The 17,980-nt window shown below is 41.0% G+C and overlaps 1 protein-coding gene across 3 annotated transcripts in view; it reads left to right on the top strand.

Moving 5' to 3' along the window:
• The window catches only part of LOC124121080, a 124,035-nt gene that overhangs the window by 31,501 nt on the left and 74,554 nt on the right, over positions 1-17,980 (top strand). For 2 of the 3 annotated variants that reach the window (XM_046484032.2, XM_046484033.2), the window contains exons 16-21: positions 882-1,061; positions 1,420-1,542; positions 2,861-3,052; positions 3,394-3,573; positions 11,955-12,167; positions 17,321-17,518. In XM_046484032.2, the coding sequence (XP_046339988.2) occupies positions 882-1,061; positions 1,420-1,542; positions 2,861-3,052; positions 3,394-3,573; positions 11,955-12,167; positions 17,321-17,518 (1,086 nt within the window). Of the gene's footprint in view, positions 1-85; positions 103-881; positions 1,062-1,419; positions 1,543-2,860; positions 3,053-3,393; positions 3,574-11,954; positions 12,168-17,320; positions 17,519-17,980 lie in introns of those variants that run through there. The other variant, XM_046484034.2, reaches the window with a different exon arrangement.

Here is a 17,980-nt window from a genome sequence, read left to right as displayed (position 1 = left end):
AATACCGCCCCCACTTGTGAGAGTAAGTACAGAGTATATCAATACCGCCACCACCTGTGAGAGTAATTACAGAGTATATCAATACCGCCCCCACTTGTGAGAGTAAGTACAGAGTATATCAATACCGCCCCATCTCTGAGGGTAAGAAAGTGTATGAATAACGCTCCACTATTGAGAGTAAGTTCATACCATACCACATGTGAGAGTAAGTACAGAGTACATGAATACCCCCTCCACTAGTGAGAGTAAGAACATACAATCAACGTCTTCCCTTCATGTGAGGTTAAGTACAGAGTATATCAATACCCACCATCACTCATGACAGCAAGGTTATATGAATACTACCACCACTTGTGAAAGTATGTACATTGTGCACTAGTACCTCACACAATTGTGAGAGTCAGTAGAGAGTATATCAATACCGGTCCTAATTTGGAGAGTAAGTCCAGAGTGTATGAATACCGCCCCACTTGTGACAGTAAGCACGGGGTATTTCAATATCTCGACACATCTGATTGTTATTACAGAGTATAACAAGAGGAAACACTTATTCTTTCACGTGAAGACAAACGATTCGTGGTGTCCAAGTTGATCCACATTGTCACCTATGGAATTCAATTAGTAATCATTATGTCACATGTTGGGTAAGGAAGGGTTATGGACATCAGCCCGAGATGTGCTTGAAACATTTCATTAATCAGATGATATGTTATTGTGATGACGACAGACCACTGCTACATTTCATTGATACAATCTGGAAAGGATTTCACCATACAGCTACAAGTAATATTTTGCGGTATCCCTGATCCACAATACATGGTCCGAAGTAGGATACATTGTCACATCTATTATCATGGATGTGACGGTACATTTCGTTTCAGGGATAAAATGTCCTCTCCCACAAGTCCCAATGGCCTCGCTGAACGTGGACAAGCCAGCAGATTTCGAGGACAAGGTGACCTTGACGTGTTCCGACGGCTACTGGGCCTCCACAACAAACACAACAACCGCCCTTCTTACCTGTAACGCGGACGGCGCGTTTGATGCTGTCACATGTGTTGGTATGTATTGAGATTTGCGTTAAACTATTTAACCCTTTGAACATCAAACAGAAACATGAAATGGTGACTTAATTGATTGTGTGTCACCAAACACTGAATCATCGGGAATACCCCGGATTCCATACAACAAACGAACAAGTAAGCATCATTTCACTGATTTTAATGCCACATATATAGCACTTGGAAGCGTCATCAATATAACTAGTATCTTATACAAGCTGGGCCGTACGTTTATTGGCGTGTGATGAACATAACTGTCCTTCACGTTCATTTTGAAATTTATAACGACAAGTGTTAAGTTTTCCCGAAATATTAAGTCTACGTTTGAACATTAGTGGGATGTGTTTTCTCTCTCCAGATATAGACGAGTGTGCAGATGGGTCCCCGTGCCTATCTACACAGAAGTGTGTGAACACGATGGGCTCCCACAATTGTATATGCAGACCCGGCTACACGCCTGGAACTACCCTACAGTGTGAAGGTTCGTGTGCAACGGCGTGTACTAAATACAGTTATATCTGTTCAGCCCCAGCTCAGTAGATAAGGTTTGTTTTGTGTCCATTTCAGCGTAGTTTAAACACACTGCAATGCAGAGTGACATTTGTGAGACGAGTTTTGTCAAGGACTGTATAGATGGGGCATGCGATTTGTTTGTCGGGTTGTTGCATCATCAGTCAAGTGGAACATCCTCTAACCCGGATGACGCCGAGTAGTCATGCAGGATGTTCGAAGAAGAGAGCAGTAATTAACACTCACGACTGAACGTTTGCACTGTAGGGACTCACTCAAAACCTGAATACAAAATTAGTTTATAACTCAAACTCACTGCATACATTAACTAAATAAAAAGCTGAAATAATAAGTATTACTAAGAAATTGTTTCGTGCTGAGACATAACATCGTATTGAGGAACAACATCAAACTAACACCCACATCATATTAAGAACGAAAATCATCCTGAGAAAAAGATCATCCCTGTGAGGTAGAGTCAAACCTTCTCCATGGACGTCTTGACTTGTGCTGTGTTGCAGTGTGTATTCAGGTGAGACAGTGGCCAGCCTCTGTGTGTGTAGGTGACTGGTATCACCAGTGGGGCATGATACGCTCATTGTTTCGTGAACACCTGGAATCATTACTAATTAGTAGTGACTCATTAACATATGTTCATCATATGTCAGAAACAGCGGCACCAATGTCGCTATTAGCAGTGTCCTGAATGAACAACCAAAACACGCAACTCACGGGGTGGTGTGGCCACTCCAGGGGGTGGTTTGGGCACTCCACGGAGAGACACAACTTGTTCGCTATCGTCCCTTCACAAGTAGTCGGAATGCCAGAGTGCAAGACTCACATGACATTCTAATCAGACATCCAGTACAGTACACAAAGTTAGCACGTACACATACGTGTTACTCTGTTACTCGGGTAACGGATGCAGAATAAGATGAATAATAGATTGGAAATAAGAGCATAATGATGGACCTAATACTAGTAACTATTGCTAAGTCTTTTTTGATGAGATCAAGCCATGTACGTTCAAACTGCGCCGCAGCTGCTCTAATGGTTGTCTTTGATGCTACACAATCATCACCTCGGTCATGGCACCAGGAGGCACCTCGATTACATTCCAAGCTTCCTGGAATAATGGATGAGTTGCAAAGGAAGCACATCCAACCGATTTAACACTAGCCTAATCAGCCACATATATAGTAAACATAAATAAAACATAGAGAACATTCAAATAAAAAGCTGTTTGTGTCATGATGTTAGAATGTGTGACATAATGTGTATATCGACAGATATCAACGAGTGCAGTGACGGTAACGGCGGCTGCCAACACAACTGTCAGAACACTCCCTCGGGATCCTACACCTGTACCTGCAACCCCGGATTCAAACTGTTTCAAAATGGAACCAACTCGGTGTACATCGTGGAGGGCGAAACAGGCCTCATGCGACAAGACGTGTACCGTGTTGGCCACTCCTGTGTCCGTAAGTAGCTTCTCTGGCTGTTCATGCAACATCTCTGGTGGTATGTGGAATCACAACATTTGGACAATGAACTCATCATGATGATCAATTTGCTAGTACCTGTTTTTGAAGTGTTTGGAAGTTACTAACAGCATCAGTATCCGGAATGTTTTCTTATGTCCACATCTCCCGTGTTTCGTGGAACAAATGTCCTTGTTCGAGTGATATCAGCAATCGTCATACGCACTTTCTTTTATTTCCACATCATCCGTGTTTCAGGGAACACATGTCCTCGTCCAGGTAATATCAGCAATGGCGTCATACACACTTTCTTTTTTATATCCACATCATCCGTGTTTCAGGGAACACATGCCCTCGACCAAGTGATATCAGCAACGGTGTCATACACACTTTGAAGCAGACCTTCTTCTACGAGGATGAGATCATGTACAGCTGCAAGCTGGGGTTCTCCTTGGGCGGCAATGAGAAGAGGACATGTCAAGCATCTGGCACCTGGTCTGGATCTGATCCTACTTGCAATGGTGAGTAGTTGGTCTGAAAGCATAGCTGGGTGTCACAGTGTCACTGCCTCAAAGGTCAGAATATTGTCCAAAGTAATGCTGCCAATCCATGAATCTATTTTTCTCCCAGTTTAAACTGAATAAGTAACATCTCACATGGAGCGAAATATAATATACACTACTCAACGGAAGTTAAAGAACACCTGATGTTAATATATGACACTAGTTAATCTGTCATGGCTGCCCTCTATTGCAACACACGTCCTTATAATTGTGGATGTTCTTTAACTCGTTTTGAGTAGTTTATATGATGGCTCTTCCAACTCGATTACTCGATTACTTAAGAAGTGTGATGACTAAAGACAAAAGGAGTTTCGAAGTATGATGTCGACACATATTTACTACGTCATGAATAGCAAGACAACACTGAAAGGAACCTTAAGCCTTGGGTATTTTTTATGTCCGTATATTATCATCCTTAAAGCCTGATGTAAAGATACTGTATATGTCCGTCTACTTTCATCATTACAGCTATCACTTTCCTTGTGGAGGGATATTGTATTTATCATCCAAAACTGGCTCCCACAGGAGATATCGCTTGTATTAGATCAGGTGATATCTACACTGTAGATATCGCTGCAATGAAATTACATCACAATGCTTTGCAGACCATTGTGACGTCACGGGTTATCATGGCGTCACAATCAAATAACATCACTAATGGCTCTGCTACTGAAGCTGTTAGCAGTCCTTTTTACACCGAAGACACTGCTCATTACTGTCTACAAATTGGAAAAGTTGGAAGAATGATGTTTGATGATCAATAAAATCTCACCCGAGTGTCGTTTGATATCAAATATATCAGCACTCGTTGATAAGTGGAAAAATCCTCGGCAAGCCTCGGAATATTTCCACTTTTATCAACAAATACTTGATATCAAAAGATAGTCGGGTGAGATTCTCTATATATCCGTCTATTCTCACCCTTAAAGCTATCCCATGCCTTGTAGAGGGATATTGTTAAGATCCGTCTATTCTCAATCTTACAGCTATCACATGCCTTGTGGAGGGATATTGTATACATCCGTCTATTCTCATCTTTACAGCTATCACATGCCTTGTGTAGGGATGCTGCATATATCTGTCTATTCTCATTCTTACAGCTATCACATGCCTTGTGTAGGGATACTGCATATATCCGTCTATTCTCATCCTAACAGATTTCATATGCCTTTTGTAGGGATACTGCATATATCCGTCTATTCTCATCCTTATATCTATCACATGCCTTGTGTAGGGATACTTCATATATCTGTCTATTCTCATCCTAACAGCTTTCATATGCCTTGTGTAGGGATGCTGCATATATCTGTCTATTCTCATTCTTACAGCTATCACATGCCTTGTGTAGGGATACTGCATATATCCTTCTATTCTCATCCTTACAGCTTTCATATGCCTTTTGTAGGGATACTGCATATATCCGTCTATTCTCATCCTTATATCTATCACATGCCTTGTGTAGGGATACTGCATATATCTGTCTATTCTCATCCTAACAGCTTTCATATGCCTTGTGTAGGGATACTGCATATATCCTTCTATTCTCATCTTTATATCTATCACATGCCTTGTGTAGGGATACTGCATATATCCGGCTATTCTCATCCTTATATCTATCACATGCCTTGTGTAGGGATGCTGCATATATCTGTCTATTCTCATCCTAACAGCTTGCATATGCCTTGTGTAGGGATACTGCATATATCCTTCTATTCTCATCTTTATATCTATCACATGCCTTGTGTAGGGATACTGCATATATCCGTCTATTCTCATCCTTATATCTATCACATGCCTTGTGTAGGGATGCTGCATATATCTGTCTATTCTCATCCTAACAGCTTTCATATGCCTTGTGTAGGGATACTGCATATATCCGTCTATTCTCATCCTAACAGCTTTCATATTCCTTGTGTAGGGATGCTGCATACATCCGTCTATTCTCATCCTGATATCTATCACATGCCTTGTGTAGGGATACTGCATATATCTGTCTATTCTCATCCTTATATCTATCACATGCCTTGTGTAGAGATACTGCATATATCCGTCTATTCTCATCCTAACAGCTTTCATATGCCTTGTATAGGGATGCTGCATATATCCGTCTATTCTCATCCTTATATCTATCACATGCCTTGTGTAGGGATGCAGCATATATCCGTCTATTGTCATCATTATATCTATCACATACCTTGTGTAGGGATACTGCATATATCCGTCTATTCTCATCCTTATATCTATCACATGCCTTGTGTAGGGATACTGCATATATCCGTCTATTCTCATCATTATATCTATCACATGCCTTGTGTAGGGATACTGCATATATCCGTCTATTCTCATCCTAACAGCTTTCATATGCCTTTTGTAGGGATACTGCATATATCCGTCTATTCTCATCCTTACATCTATCACAGGCCTTGTGTAGAGGGGTATTGTATATACCTGTCTATTCTCATCCTTACATCTATCACACGTCTTGTGTAGGGGTATTGTATATATCCGTCTATTCTCATCCCTACAGCTATCACACGCCTTGTGTAGGGATACTGCATATATCCTTCTATTTTCATTCTTACAGCTTTCATATGCCTTGTGTAGGGATACTGCATATATCCGTATATTCTCGTCCTAACAGGTTTCACATGCCTTGTATAGGGATACTGCATATATCCGTCTAGTCTCAATCTTACAGCTATCACATACCTTGTATAGGGATATTGTATATATCCGACTATCCTCATTCTTACAGCTATCACATACCTTGTGTAGGGATATTGCATATATCCGTCTATTCTCATCCTTACATTGATCACATGCCTTGTGTAGGGATACTGCATATATCTGTCTATTCTCGTTCTTACAGGTATCACTTGCCTTGTGTAGGGAAACTGCATCTATCCGTTTATTCTCAATCTTACAGCTATCGCTTGCCTTGTGTAGGGATACTGCATATATCCGTCTATTCTCAATCTTACAGCTATCACATACCTTGTGTAGGGATGCTGCATATATCCTTCTATTCTCATTCTTACAGGTATCACATGCCTTGTGTAGGGATACTGCATATATCCTTCTATTCTCATCCTAACAGGTATCACATGCCTTGTGTAGGGATACTGCATATACCCGTCTATTCTCAACCTTACAGCTATCGCTTGCCTTGCGTAGGGATACTGCATATATCCGTCTATTCTCAATCTTACAGCTATCACATACCTTGTGTAGCGATGCTGCATATAACCTTCTATTCTCATTCTTACAGGTATCACATGCCTTGTGTAGGGATACTGCATATATCCTTCTATTCTCATCCTAGCAGGTATCACATGCCTTGTGTAGGGATACTGCATATACCCGTCTATTCTCAACCTTACAGCTATCTCTTGCCTTGCGTAGGGATACTGCATATATCCGTCTATTCTCAATCTTACAGCTATCACATACCTTGTGTAGCGATGCTGCATATATCTGTCTATTCTCATTCTTACAGGTATCACATGCCTTGTGTAGGTATACTGCATATATCCGTCTATTCTCATCCTAACAGCTTTCATATGCCTTTTGTAGGGATACTCCATATATCCGTCTATTCTCATCCTTATATCTATCACATGCCTTGTGTAGGGTTACTGCATATATCCGTCTATTCTCATCATTATATCTATCACATGCCTTGTGTAGAGATACTGCATATATCCGTCTATTCTCATCCTTATATCTATCACATGCCTTGTGTAGAGATACTGCATATATCCGTGTATTCTCAATCTTACAGCTATCGCTTTCCTTGTGTAGGGACACTGCATATATCCGTCTATTCCCATCCTAACAGCTATCACATGCCTTGTGTAGGGGTATTGTATATATCCGTCTATTCTCATCCTTACATCTATCACACGCCTTGTGTAGGGATACTGCATATATCCTTCTATTTTCATTCTTACAGCTTTCATATGCCTTGTGTAGGGATACTGCATATATCCGTTTATTCTCAATCTTACAGCTATCGCTTTCCTTGTGTAGGGACACTGCATATATCCGTCTATTCCCATCCTAACAGCTATCACATGCCTTGTGTAGGGGTATTGTATATATCCGTCTATTCTCATCCTTACATCTATCACACGCCTTGTGTAGGGATACTGCATATATCCTTCTATTTTCATTCTTACAGCTTTCATATGCCTTGTGTAGGGATACTGCATATATCCGTATATTCTCGTCCTAACAGGTTTCAAATGCCTTGTATAGGGATACTGCATATATCCGTCTAGTCTCAATCTTACAGCTATCACATGCCTTGTGTAGGGTTACTGCATATATCCGTCTATTCTCATCATTATATCTATCACATGCCTTGTGTAGAGATACTGCATATATCCGTCTATTCTCATCCTTATATCTATCACATGCCTTGTGTAGGGATACTGCATATATCTGTCTATTCTCGTTCTTACAGGTATCACTTGCCTTGTGTAGGGAAACTGCATATATCCGTTTATTCTCAATCTTACAGCTATCGCTTTCCTTGTGTAGGGACACTGCATATATCCGTCTATTCCCATCCTAACAGCTATCGCTTCCCTTATGTAGGGATACTGCATATATCCTTCTATTCTCATCTGTAAAGCTAGCTCTTGCCTTATATAGGGATATTGCTTGCATCTGTCTATTCTCATCCATACAGCTGTCACATACCTTGTGTAATAATACTGCATATATCCGTCTCTTCTCATCCTAACAGGCATCACATGCCTTGTGTAGGGATACTGCATATATCCGTCTATTCTCAACCTTACAGCTATCGCTTGCCTTGTGTAGGGATACTGCATATATCCGTCTATTCTCAATCTTACAGCTATCACATACCTTGTGTAGGGATGCTGCATATATCCTTCTATTCTCATCCTAACAGGTATCACATGCCTTGTGTAGGGATACTGCATATATCCGTCTATTCTCAACCTTACAGCTATCGCTTGCCTTGTGTAGGGATACTGCATATATCCGTCTATTCTCAATCTTACAGCTATCACATACCTTGTGTAGGGATGCTGCATATATCCTTCTATTCTCATTCTTACAGGTATCACATGCCTTGTGTAGGGATACTGCATATATCCTTCTATTCTCATCCTAACAGGTATCACATGCCTTGTGTAGGGATACTGCATATATCCGTCTATTCTCAACCTTACAGCTATCGCTTGCCTTGCGTAGGGATACTGCATATATCCGTTTATTCTCAATCTTACAGCTATCACATACCTTGTGTAGCGATGCTGCATATATCTGTCTATTCTCATTCTTACAGGTATCACATGCCTTGTGTAGGTATACTGCATATATCCGTCTATTCTCATCCTAACAGCTTTCATATGCCTTTTGTAGGGATACTCCATATATCCGTCTATTCTCATCCTTATATCTATCACATGCCTTGTGTAGGGTTACTGCATATATCCGTCTATTCTCATCATTATATCTATCACATGCCTTGTGTAGAGATACTGCATATATCCGTCTATTCTCATCCTTATATCTATCACATGCCTTGTGTAGAGATACTGCATATATCCGTGTATTCTCATCCTAACAGCTTTCATATGCCTTTTGTAGGGATACTGCATATATCCTTCTATTCTCATCCTTACATCTATCACAGGCCTTGTGTAGGGGTATTGTTTAGATCCGTCTATTCTCATCCTAACAGCTATCACATGCCTTGTGTAGGGGTATTGTATATATCTGTCTATTTTCATCCTTACATCTATCACACGCCTTGTGTAGGGGTATTGTATATATCCGTCTATTCTCATTCTTACAGCTATCACATGCCTTGTGTAGGGATACTGCATATATCCTTCTATTCTCATCCTAACAGGTATCACATGCCTTGTGTAGGGATACTGCATATATCCGTCTATTCTCAACCTTACAGCTATCGCTTGCCTTGCGTAGGGATACTGCATATATCCTTCTATTCTCAATCTTACAGCTATCACATACCTTGTGTAGGGATGCTGCATATATCTGTCTATTCTCATTCTTACAGGTATCACATGCCTTGTGTAGAGATACTGCATATATCCGTCTATTCTCATCCTAACAGCTTTCATATGCCTTTTGTAGGGATACTGCATATGTCCGTCTATTCTCATCCTTATATCTATCACATGCCTTGTGTAGGGTTACTGCATATATCCTTCTATTCTCATCATTATATCTATCACATGCCTTATGTAGAGATACTGCATATATCCGTCTATTCTCATCCTTATATCTATCACATGCCTTGTGTAGAGATACTGCATATATCCGTGTATTCTCATCCTAACAGCTTTCATATGCCTTTTGTAGGGATACTGCATATATCCTACTATTCTCATCCTTACATCTATCACAGGCCTTGTGTAGGGGTATTGTTTAGATCCGTCTATTCTCATCCTAACAGCTATCACATGCCTTGTGTAGGGGTATTGTATATATCTGTCTATTTTCATCCTTACATCTATCACACGCCTTGTGTAGGGGTATTGTATATATCCGTCTATTCTCATCCTTACAGCTAGCTCCTACCTTGTGTACGGATACTGCGTAAATCCTTCTATTCTCATCCTAACAGCTATCGCTTGCCTTATGTAGGGATACTGCTTATATCCTTCTATTCTCATCCTTAAAGCTAGCTCTTGCCTTATGTAGGGATATTGCTTACATCCGTCTATTCTCATTCTTACAGCTATCACAAACCTTCTGTAGGGATACTGCATATATCCGTCTATTCTCATCCTAACAGCTATCACATGCCTTGTGTAGGGATATTGTATATATCCGTCTATACTCATCCTTATATCTATCACATGCCTTGTGTAGGGATACTGCATATATCCGTCTATTCTCATCCTAACAGGTTTCACATGCCTTGTGTAGGGATACTGCATATATCCTTCTAGTCTCAATCTTACAGCTATCACATACCTTGTATAGGGATATTGTATATATCCGACTATCCTCATTCTTACAGCTATCACATACCTTGTTTAGGGATATTGCATATATCCGTCTATTCTCATCCTTACATTGATCACATGCCTTGTGTAGGGATACTGCATATATCTGTCTATTCTCATCCTAACAGGTATCACATGCCTTGTGTAGGGAAACTGCATATATCCGTTTATTCTCAACCTTACAGCTAACGCTTGCCTTGTGTAGGGATACTGCATATATCCGTCTATTCTCATCCTAACAGCTATCGCTTGCCTTATGTAGGGATACTGCATATATCCTTCTATTCTCATCTGTAAAGCTAGCTCTTGCCTTATATAGGGATATTGCTTGTATCCGTCTATTCTCATCCTTACAGCTGTCACATACCCTGTGTAAGGATACTGCATATATCCGTCTATTCTCATCCTAACAGGTATCACATGCCTTGTGTAGGGATACTGCATATATCCGTTTATTCTCAACCTTACAGCTATCGCTTGCCTTGTGTAGGGATACTGCATATATCCGTCTATTCTCAATCTTACAGCTATCACATACCTTGTGTAGGGATACTGCATATATCCGTCTAATCTCAATCTTACGGCTAGCACATGCCTTGTATAGGGATATTGTATATATCCGACTATCCTCATTCTTACAGCTAGCACATGCCTTGTGTAGGGATACTGCATATATCCTTCCATTCTCATCCTAACAGCTATCGCTTGCCTTATGTAGGGATACTGCATATATCCTTCTATTCTCATCCTTAAAGCTAGCTCTTGCCTTATATAGGGATACTGCATATATCCGTCTATTCTCATTCTTACAGCTATTACAAACCTTCTGTAGGGATACTGCATATATCCGTCTATTCTCATCCTAACAGCTATCACATACCTTGTTTAGGGATATTGTATATATCCGTCTAATCTCATCCCACTGCTTTAACATACCTTGTGTAGGGATATTGCATATATCCGTCTATTCTCATACTTACATTGATCACATGCCTTGTGTAGGGATACTGCAAATATCCGTCTGTTCTCATTCTTACAGCTATTACAAACCTTCTGTAGGGATACTGCATATATCCGTCTATTCTCATCCTAACAGCTATCACATGCCTTGTTTAGGGATATTGTATATATCCGTCTATTCTCATCCTAACAGCTTTCACATGCCTTGTGTAGGGATATTGTATATATCCATCTATTCTCATCCCACAGCTTTCACATACCTTGTGTAGGGATATTGCATATATCCGTCTATTCTCATACTTACATTGATCACATACCTTGTGTAGGGATACTGCAAATATCCGTCTATTCTCATCCTTACAGCTATCACATGTTCAGCTCAGACAAGACAGGGAACTGATGTCCAGAAGGAGAGGGTTGTTCGCATTATCCCTGCAACTCCAGTTGCGTTCAAGGAGAAGGTGGTTGTAGAGTGTAGAAAGGAGGATGACTCCACCTTCAACAAGACCCTCTACTGTGCTTATGACAGCAAGACGAAGAACTACGCCTTACAAGGCGACTCACCAATCTGCCCAGGTGAGATATAGCATTACAGTGAGAAGAACCCATATACCTTACAAGGGGACTCACCCATCTACCCAGGTGAGACATAGTATAACAGCGAGAAGAACCCATATACCTCACAAGGAGACTCACCCACCTGTCCAGGTGAGATACAGTATGGCAGTATGACAGTGACAGTGATGAGAACCCATATGCCTCACAAGGGGACTCACCCATCTGCCCAGGTGAGATATTGTATGGCAGTATGACAGTGACAGTGAGAAGAACCCATATACCTTTCAAGGGGACTCACCCATCTGCCCAGGTGAGATATTGTATGGCAGTATGACAGTGACAGTACCAGTGATGAGAACACATATACCTCACAAGGGGACTCACTCGTCTGCCCAGGTGAGATACAGTATGGCAGTATGACAGTGACAGTGATGAGAACACATATACCTCACAAGCAGACTCACCCGTCTGTCCAGGTGAGATACAGTATGGCAGTATGACAGTGACAGTGAGAAGAACCCATATACCTTTCAAGGGGACTCACCCATCTGCCCAGGTGAGATACAGTATGGCAGTATGACAGTGACAGTGAGAAGAACCCATATACCTCACAAGGGGACACACCCGTCTGTCCAGGTGAGATACAGTATGGCAGTATGACAGTGACAGTGAGAAGAACCCATATACCTCACAAAGGGACTCACCCATCTGCCCAGGTGAGATACAGTATGGCAGTATGACAGTGACAGTGATGAGAACACATATACCTCACAATGGGACTCACCCGTCTGTCCAGATGAGATACAGTATGGCAGTATGACAGTGACAGTGAGAAGAACCCATGGACCTCACAAGGAGACTCACCCATCTGTCCAGGTGAGATACAGTATGGCAGTATGACAGTGACAGTGATGAGAACCCATATACCTCACAAGGGGACTCACCCATCTGCCCAGGTGAGATATTGTATGGCAGTATGACAGTGACAGTACTAGTGATGATAACACATATACCTCACAAGGAGACTCACCCATCTGTACAAGTGAGATACAGTATGGCAGTATGACAGTGACAGTGATGAGAACCCATATACCTCACAAGGAGACTCACCCATCTGTCCAGGTGAGATACGGTATGGCAGTATGACAGTGATGAGAACCCATATACCTCACAAGGAGACTCACCCGTCTGTCCAGGTGAGATACAGTATGGCAGTATGACAGTGACAGTGATGAGAACCCATATACCTCACAAGGGGACTCACCCATCTGTCCAGGTGAGATACAGTATGGCAGTATGACAGTGACAGTGAGAAGAACCCATGTACCTTTCAAGGGGACTCACCCATCTGCCCAGGTTTGATATACTCTGACAATGAGAAGAACCCATATACCTTACAAGGGGACTCACCCATCTGCCCAGCTGTCACTCGCAATACGCCGGTACTTGTTCTGCATATTATGATTTCGGTAATAATAGTTTAATTTCTTCGTTGTCGTAAAACGATTATTGATACTTTCAATTCGGAGTTTAGATGGTTTCAAGCGAACATGTGATAATATAGGAGTACAAAAAGAAATATCATTAAATCGAATTCTTGATATATAATATACTATGTAAACAAAGAAGGGCATACACTACTACACAACTACAGGCATGTACACCAATGTTTGGCAATGAAAGTAAGTAATGTATGTGGCAAGCTGCGAAACACGACATTGTGACAGTCTTGAAGCATGTAACACTGACAGCACGTGCAAGGGGTGGTATGCCAGATTTAACATTGTCCTGATCACTCCGACCGCCACTCAGAGTAGGATCGGTTGCAAAGTTTCATCTTTCAAGATGACAATACAAGTGCTCATCGTGCTAGGATTGTGACCTAATTCCTCCAACAGCACAACACCCACCACATGGCCAGCACCCATTCTTGACCATTCCCTTACTTAACAAATATTGGACATCATTGGCAGACGTGTACGTCAACGTCAAAATCAACCCACCGCTCTCAATAAACTAGGTGTTGCTATCACTGATGAACGGAACAACTGGAGTAAAGCTGACATTGGTCGACTCATCAGAAGCATACCTCGAAATATTCGTGCATGTCTGGCAAATAGAGGTGGTTAAACCGATATCAGTAAGCGTACGTAGGCTGCAAAATGCAAATTGCGAATTTGACAGCCAACCTCTTTGACCCCATAGTGCGCCACAATCTCAACACACCAACCATGAGAACCCATAAGATCTCATGGCCTGGCCCCCAGCAAAGTATGTACATAGAGATTACTACACGAGTGTCTGTCAGATACCATTGATCTTACAACGAGTTGTTTCAAAACGTATCTAACGAGCGAAAGCGAGTTAGATACGATTTGTAACAACGAGTTGTAAGATCAATGGTATCTGATAGGCACGAGTGCAGTAATCTGTTTCTTACACACTCTAAAATCGCACCTTTTTAGCATCGAACCGTTGAATTTTGTCTATTCTCATGATTGTAGTAGCGCATTAATACATAACACCACTGTCATAAGTGACGTCATCCTATGTGCTGCTTACTTCTCATAAATAATGTGACCCTACACAAAAAGGTTTCCGTCTTATCGGTGGAATATCAAGGCGATGATGAAAATGCAAACTAGACAAAAACAAAGAACACGTTGGGTGCCAAGTTGAAAATTGACACCTCAAAGAAATTTCCAAATATGTACAACAGTGTTTACTTCCGTATGACATCACTACCGGTGACCGACGTTCACAATATGGCGTGTGCCATAGTTAGTGCAACGATACTCTTCCCATGAATATTCTCAAACGCGTGATCGAGCCAATGTATGCACCAATTAGACGAAGGTACCTCTACAAATGCTACAGTGTAAAATCTGAATTTTGCTTTGTTTACATTTACAAGTACAGTTTTCCGAGCACAGTTTTCGTTTCGATACCTAATTTATTTCGTATGATTTCATCTAGATAATTTGCATTGGTGACAAAGACCATTTATGCATTGTTTCGAAAATGTATGAGGAATTCAGGGGTGCATGTATAGCAGCTGAGTTTGAAATATACCTGATCGAATAGGCGTCTCATAATTTTGTAAACACAATCCAATCCAATATGGCAGAACGTACACTTCGGCGTTCGTGTATGCGTATTTTCCAAAACATTCTAAACGATTCTGGGCTTATCAGCGACGTTTCAGAATTATCAGTAGTGATTTGATACCCGTGATCGCTAATATGCTAGTTTTCTACTTTAATTATTCGAGTAAATATCCGATATTTAGATTCCTAAACACACAATATATATTTATATAACGCCGTGAATTGTGATTTGTCGAGGTTTACAATGTATCTAATTTTCAGAAGTCACTTTCAGTAATTTTGAATTGCCTAAAATGACAGTAAATGATAAACAGAAGGGGGAATTCAAAACTGTGCACATGAAGTGTATTAGTCTGCGTGATGTATTTTGAATTTTATTCGATTTCGAAGTGAGGGTTGAAGAGGAGGGACATATGTGTCGCTGTGGTATCCAGGGGGGTTACACTCTGAAAAAACCCGATAATGTTGACATAACAACAGATAATGTAACTGATAATAATACCAAACAAACTCGCAGACGAGGACGAGTTTGTTTATTTTTAAAATCAATTACACGGTCCTGTGGTTCAATACAGACGTAGGTGAAAATTCGACTGAAGCACGAGCAACTTATGAATGACTTACACTCAGGAAAGTAGTCCGTCATCATCTGACCTCAGGTCATCACCATGGAGTAGCCAATCACGGGCCTGGAATTCGATCTCACACATATGTTTGATACCAGTTATCTCAAATGGGTTTCTCACCCACAGGTGTGTAAGAAAAATATATAAATAAATGATCTTTAGGAGATCAGGAGGCGACTAACGGGGTCGGGTTGTCAGGTTCGCTGACTTTGTTGATGCATGTCATCGTATCCCAATTGTGTAGATCGATGCTCATGATATCAACCACTGGATTGTCTGGTCCAGACTCGATTTTTTACAGACCGTCGTCATATAGCTGGAGTATTGCTGAGTGCGGCGTTAAACAACAAACCAACCAACCTATCTGATATTTTGTATATTTCGCATATATTTCGGAAAACACAAATTAGGCCTTGTAAAAAGGTATGTATGTGTAAGGGGTATCCAATATCGCTTGTATGTCGGCTTATTGCAATACGGACGTAAGCAAAACACGCATCGCAATAAAAACCCTCGTATATCGATGTGTGTGTGCTTAATTCCAATATGTATTGTCTTTACTCATGGATTCTAATCACTGTCATGTGTGAAGAGGACTGACTTGTCATATTTGGCTACTGTCACGTATGAAGTGGACTGACTTGTCATATTTGGCTACTGTCATGTTGAAGAGGACTGACTTGCCATATCTATTTACTGTGACGTGTGAAGATGACTGACTTGCCATACTAAGTAACTGCTACGTGTGAAACGAACTGACTTGTCATATTTAGTTACTGTCACGTATGAAGTGGACTGACTTGTCATATTTATTTTCTGTCATTTGTGAAGAGGACTGACATGCCATATCTATTTACTGTCACGTGTGAAGAGGATTGACTATTCACATTTAGTTACTGTTACATATGAAGAGGGCTAACTTGTAATTGCTGTCACGTGTAACAGGGACTGACTTGACATATTTATTTACTGTCACGTGTAGAGAGGACTGACTTACCATGTCTAGTTACCGTCACGCGTGGAGAGGACTGACTTGTCATATTTACTTACTGTCACGTGTTAAGGGGACTGAGCTACCATGTCTAGTTACTGTCAGTCACGTGTGAAGAGGACTGAGCTACCATGTCTAGTTACTGTCAGTCACGTGTGAAGAGGACTGAGTTACCATGTCTAGTTACTGTCAGTCACGTGTGAAGAGGACTGAGTTACCATGTCTAGTTACTGTCAGTCAAGTGTGAAGAGGACTGAGTTACCATGTCTAGTTACTGTTTCGTGTGAAGAGGACTGACTTACCATGTCTAGTTACTGTTATATTTGAAGAGGATTGACCTGCTACATTTAATTTCCTTTGAATTCCTGAGAATGGTCAACGTCAGGTAACAATGTCAAGAGGAGTGTAAATATCCTATTCATTTGTGCATGTTTATTCATGTTTCAGTTGTTGACTGTGGACCTGTGGAAGACATCGCTGGATTTCAGAAACCAGACCTTGCTACGATAGGGTCAACGTTCGGGAAATCCTTTGCGTTCAGCTGCAGTACAGGGGCGACAGCATCAGGAGTATCGACTGACAATACCAACACTGTGAGGTGTCTGCAGAATGGTCGGTGGGGCTTTGGTAATCTCACCTGCATAGGTACGTGTTGCCCGTTAAGCGTTGGTTACTGCAGCTGGTTGCGGAGACCAAATCTGATCTAAATGTAAATATAAACAGTTCAAAATGATTAAAACGTTACACATGTTCACGATTGGTTGTTTACACCTAACGCGATGATGTCACAAGATGAAACTAGATGGGTGATAGACTATCTTCACTTCAGGACAACAAGCACATGTCCCAATGCTACAGGACTGTTGTGGCTAATCTGTTTTTGTTTGGATGTATACTAAGACATGTACAGGTATAAACACGTATGTTTATCATTGAATTTACCCTACCTTAGCATTTATAGTTGATTTATAATCAAGTGTGAGTTGTTAGTGTTGTGTGTTGTGTGGTTTGTGTGTTGTGTGTGTCAGTGAGTGATGTTAACGCCACGTCTAGCAATATTCCAGCCATATACCGCCAGTAATAACCACATCAACTTTATATATAAAT

This window comes from Haliotis rufescens, unplaced genomic scaffold (assembly GCF_023055435.1).
Source record: "Haliotis rufescens isolate VD_foot unplaced genomic scaffold, xgHalRufe1.0.p SCAF_11, whole genome shotgun sequence".
Lineage (NCBI taxonomy): Eukaryota > Metazoa > Mollusca > Gastropoda > Lepetellida > Haliotidae > Haliotis > Haliotis rufescens.
This window is presented reverse-complemented; position numbering and strand designations above follow the sequence as displayed.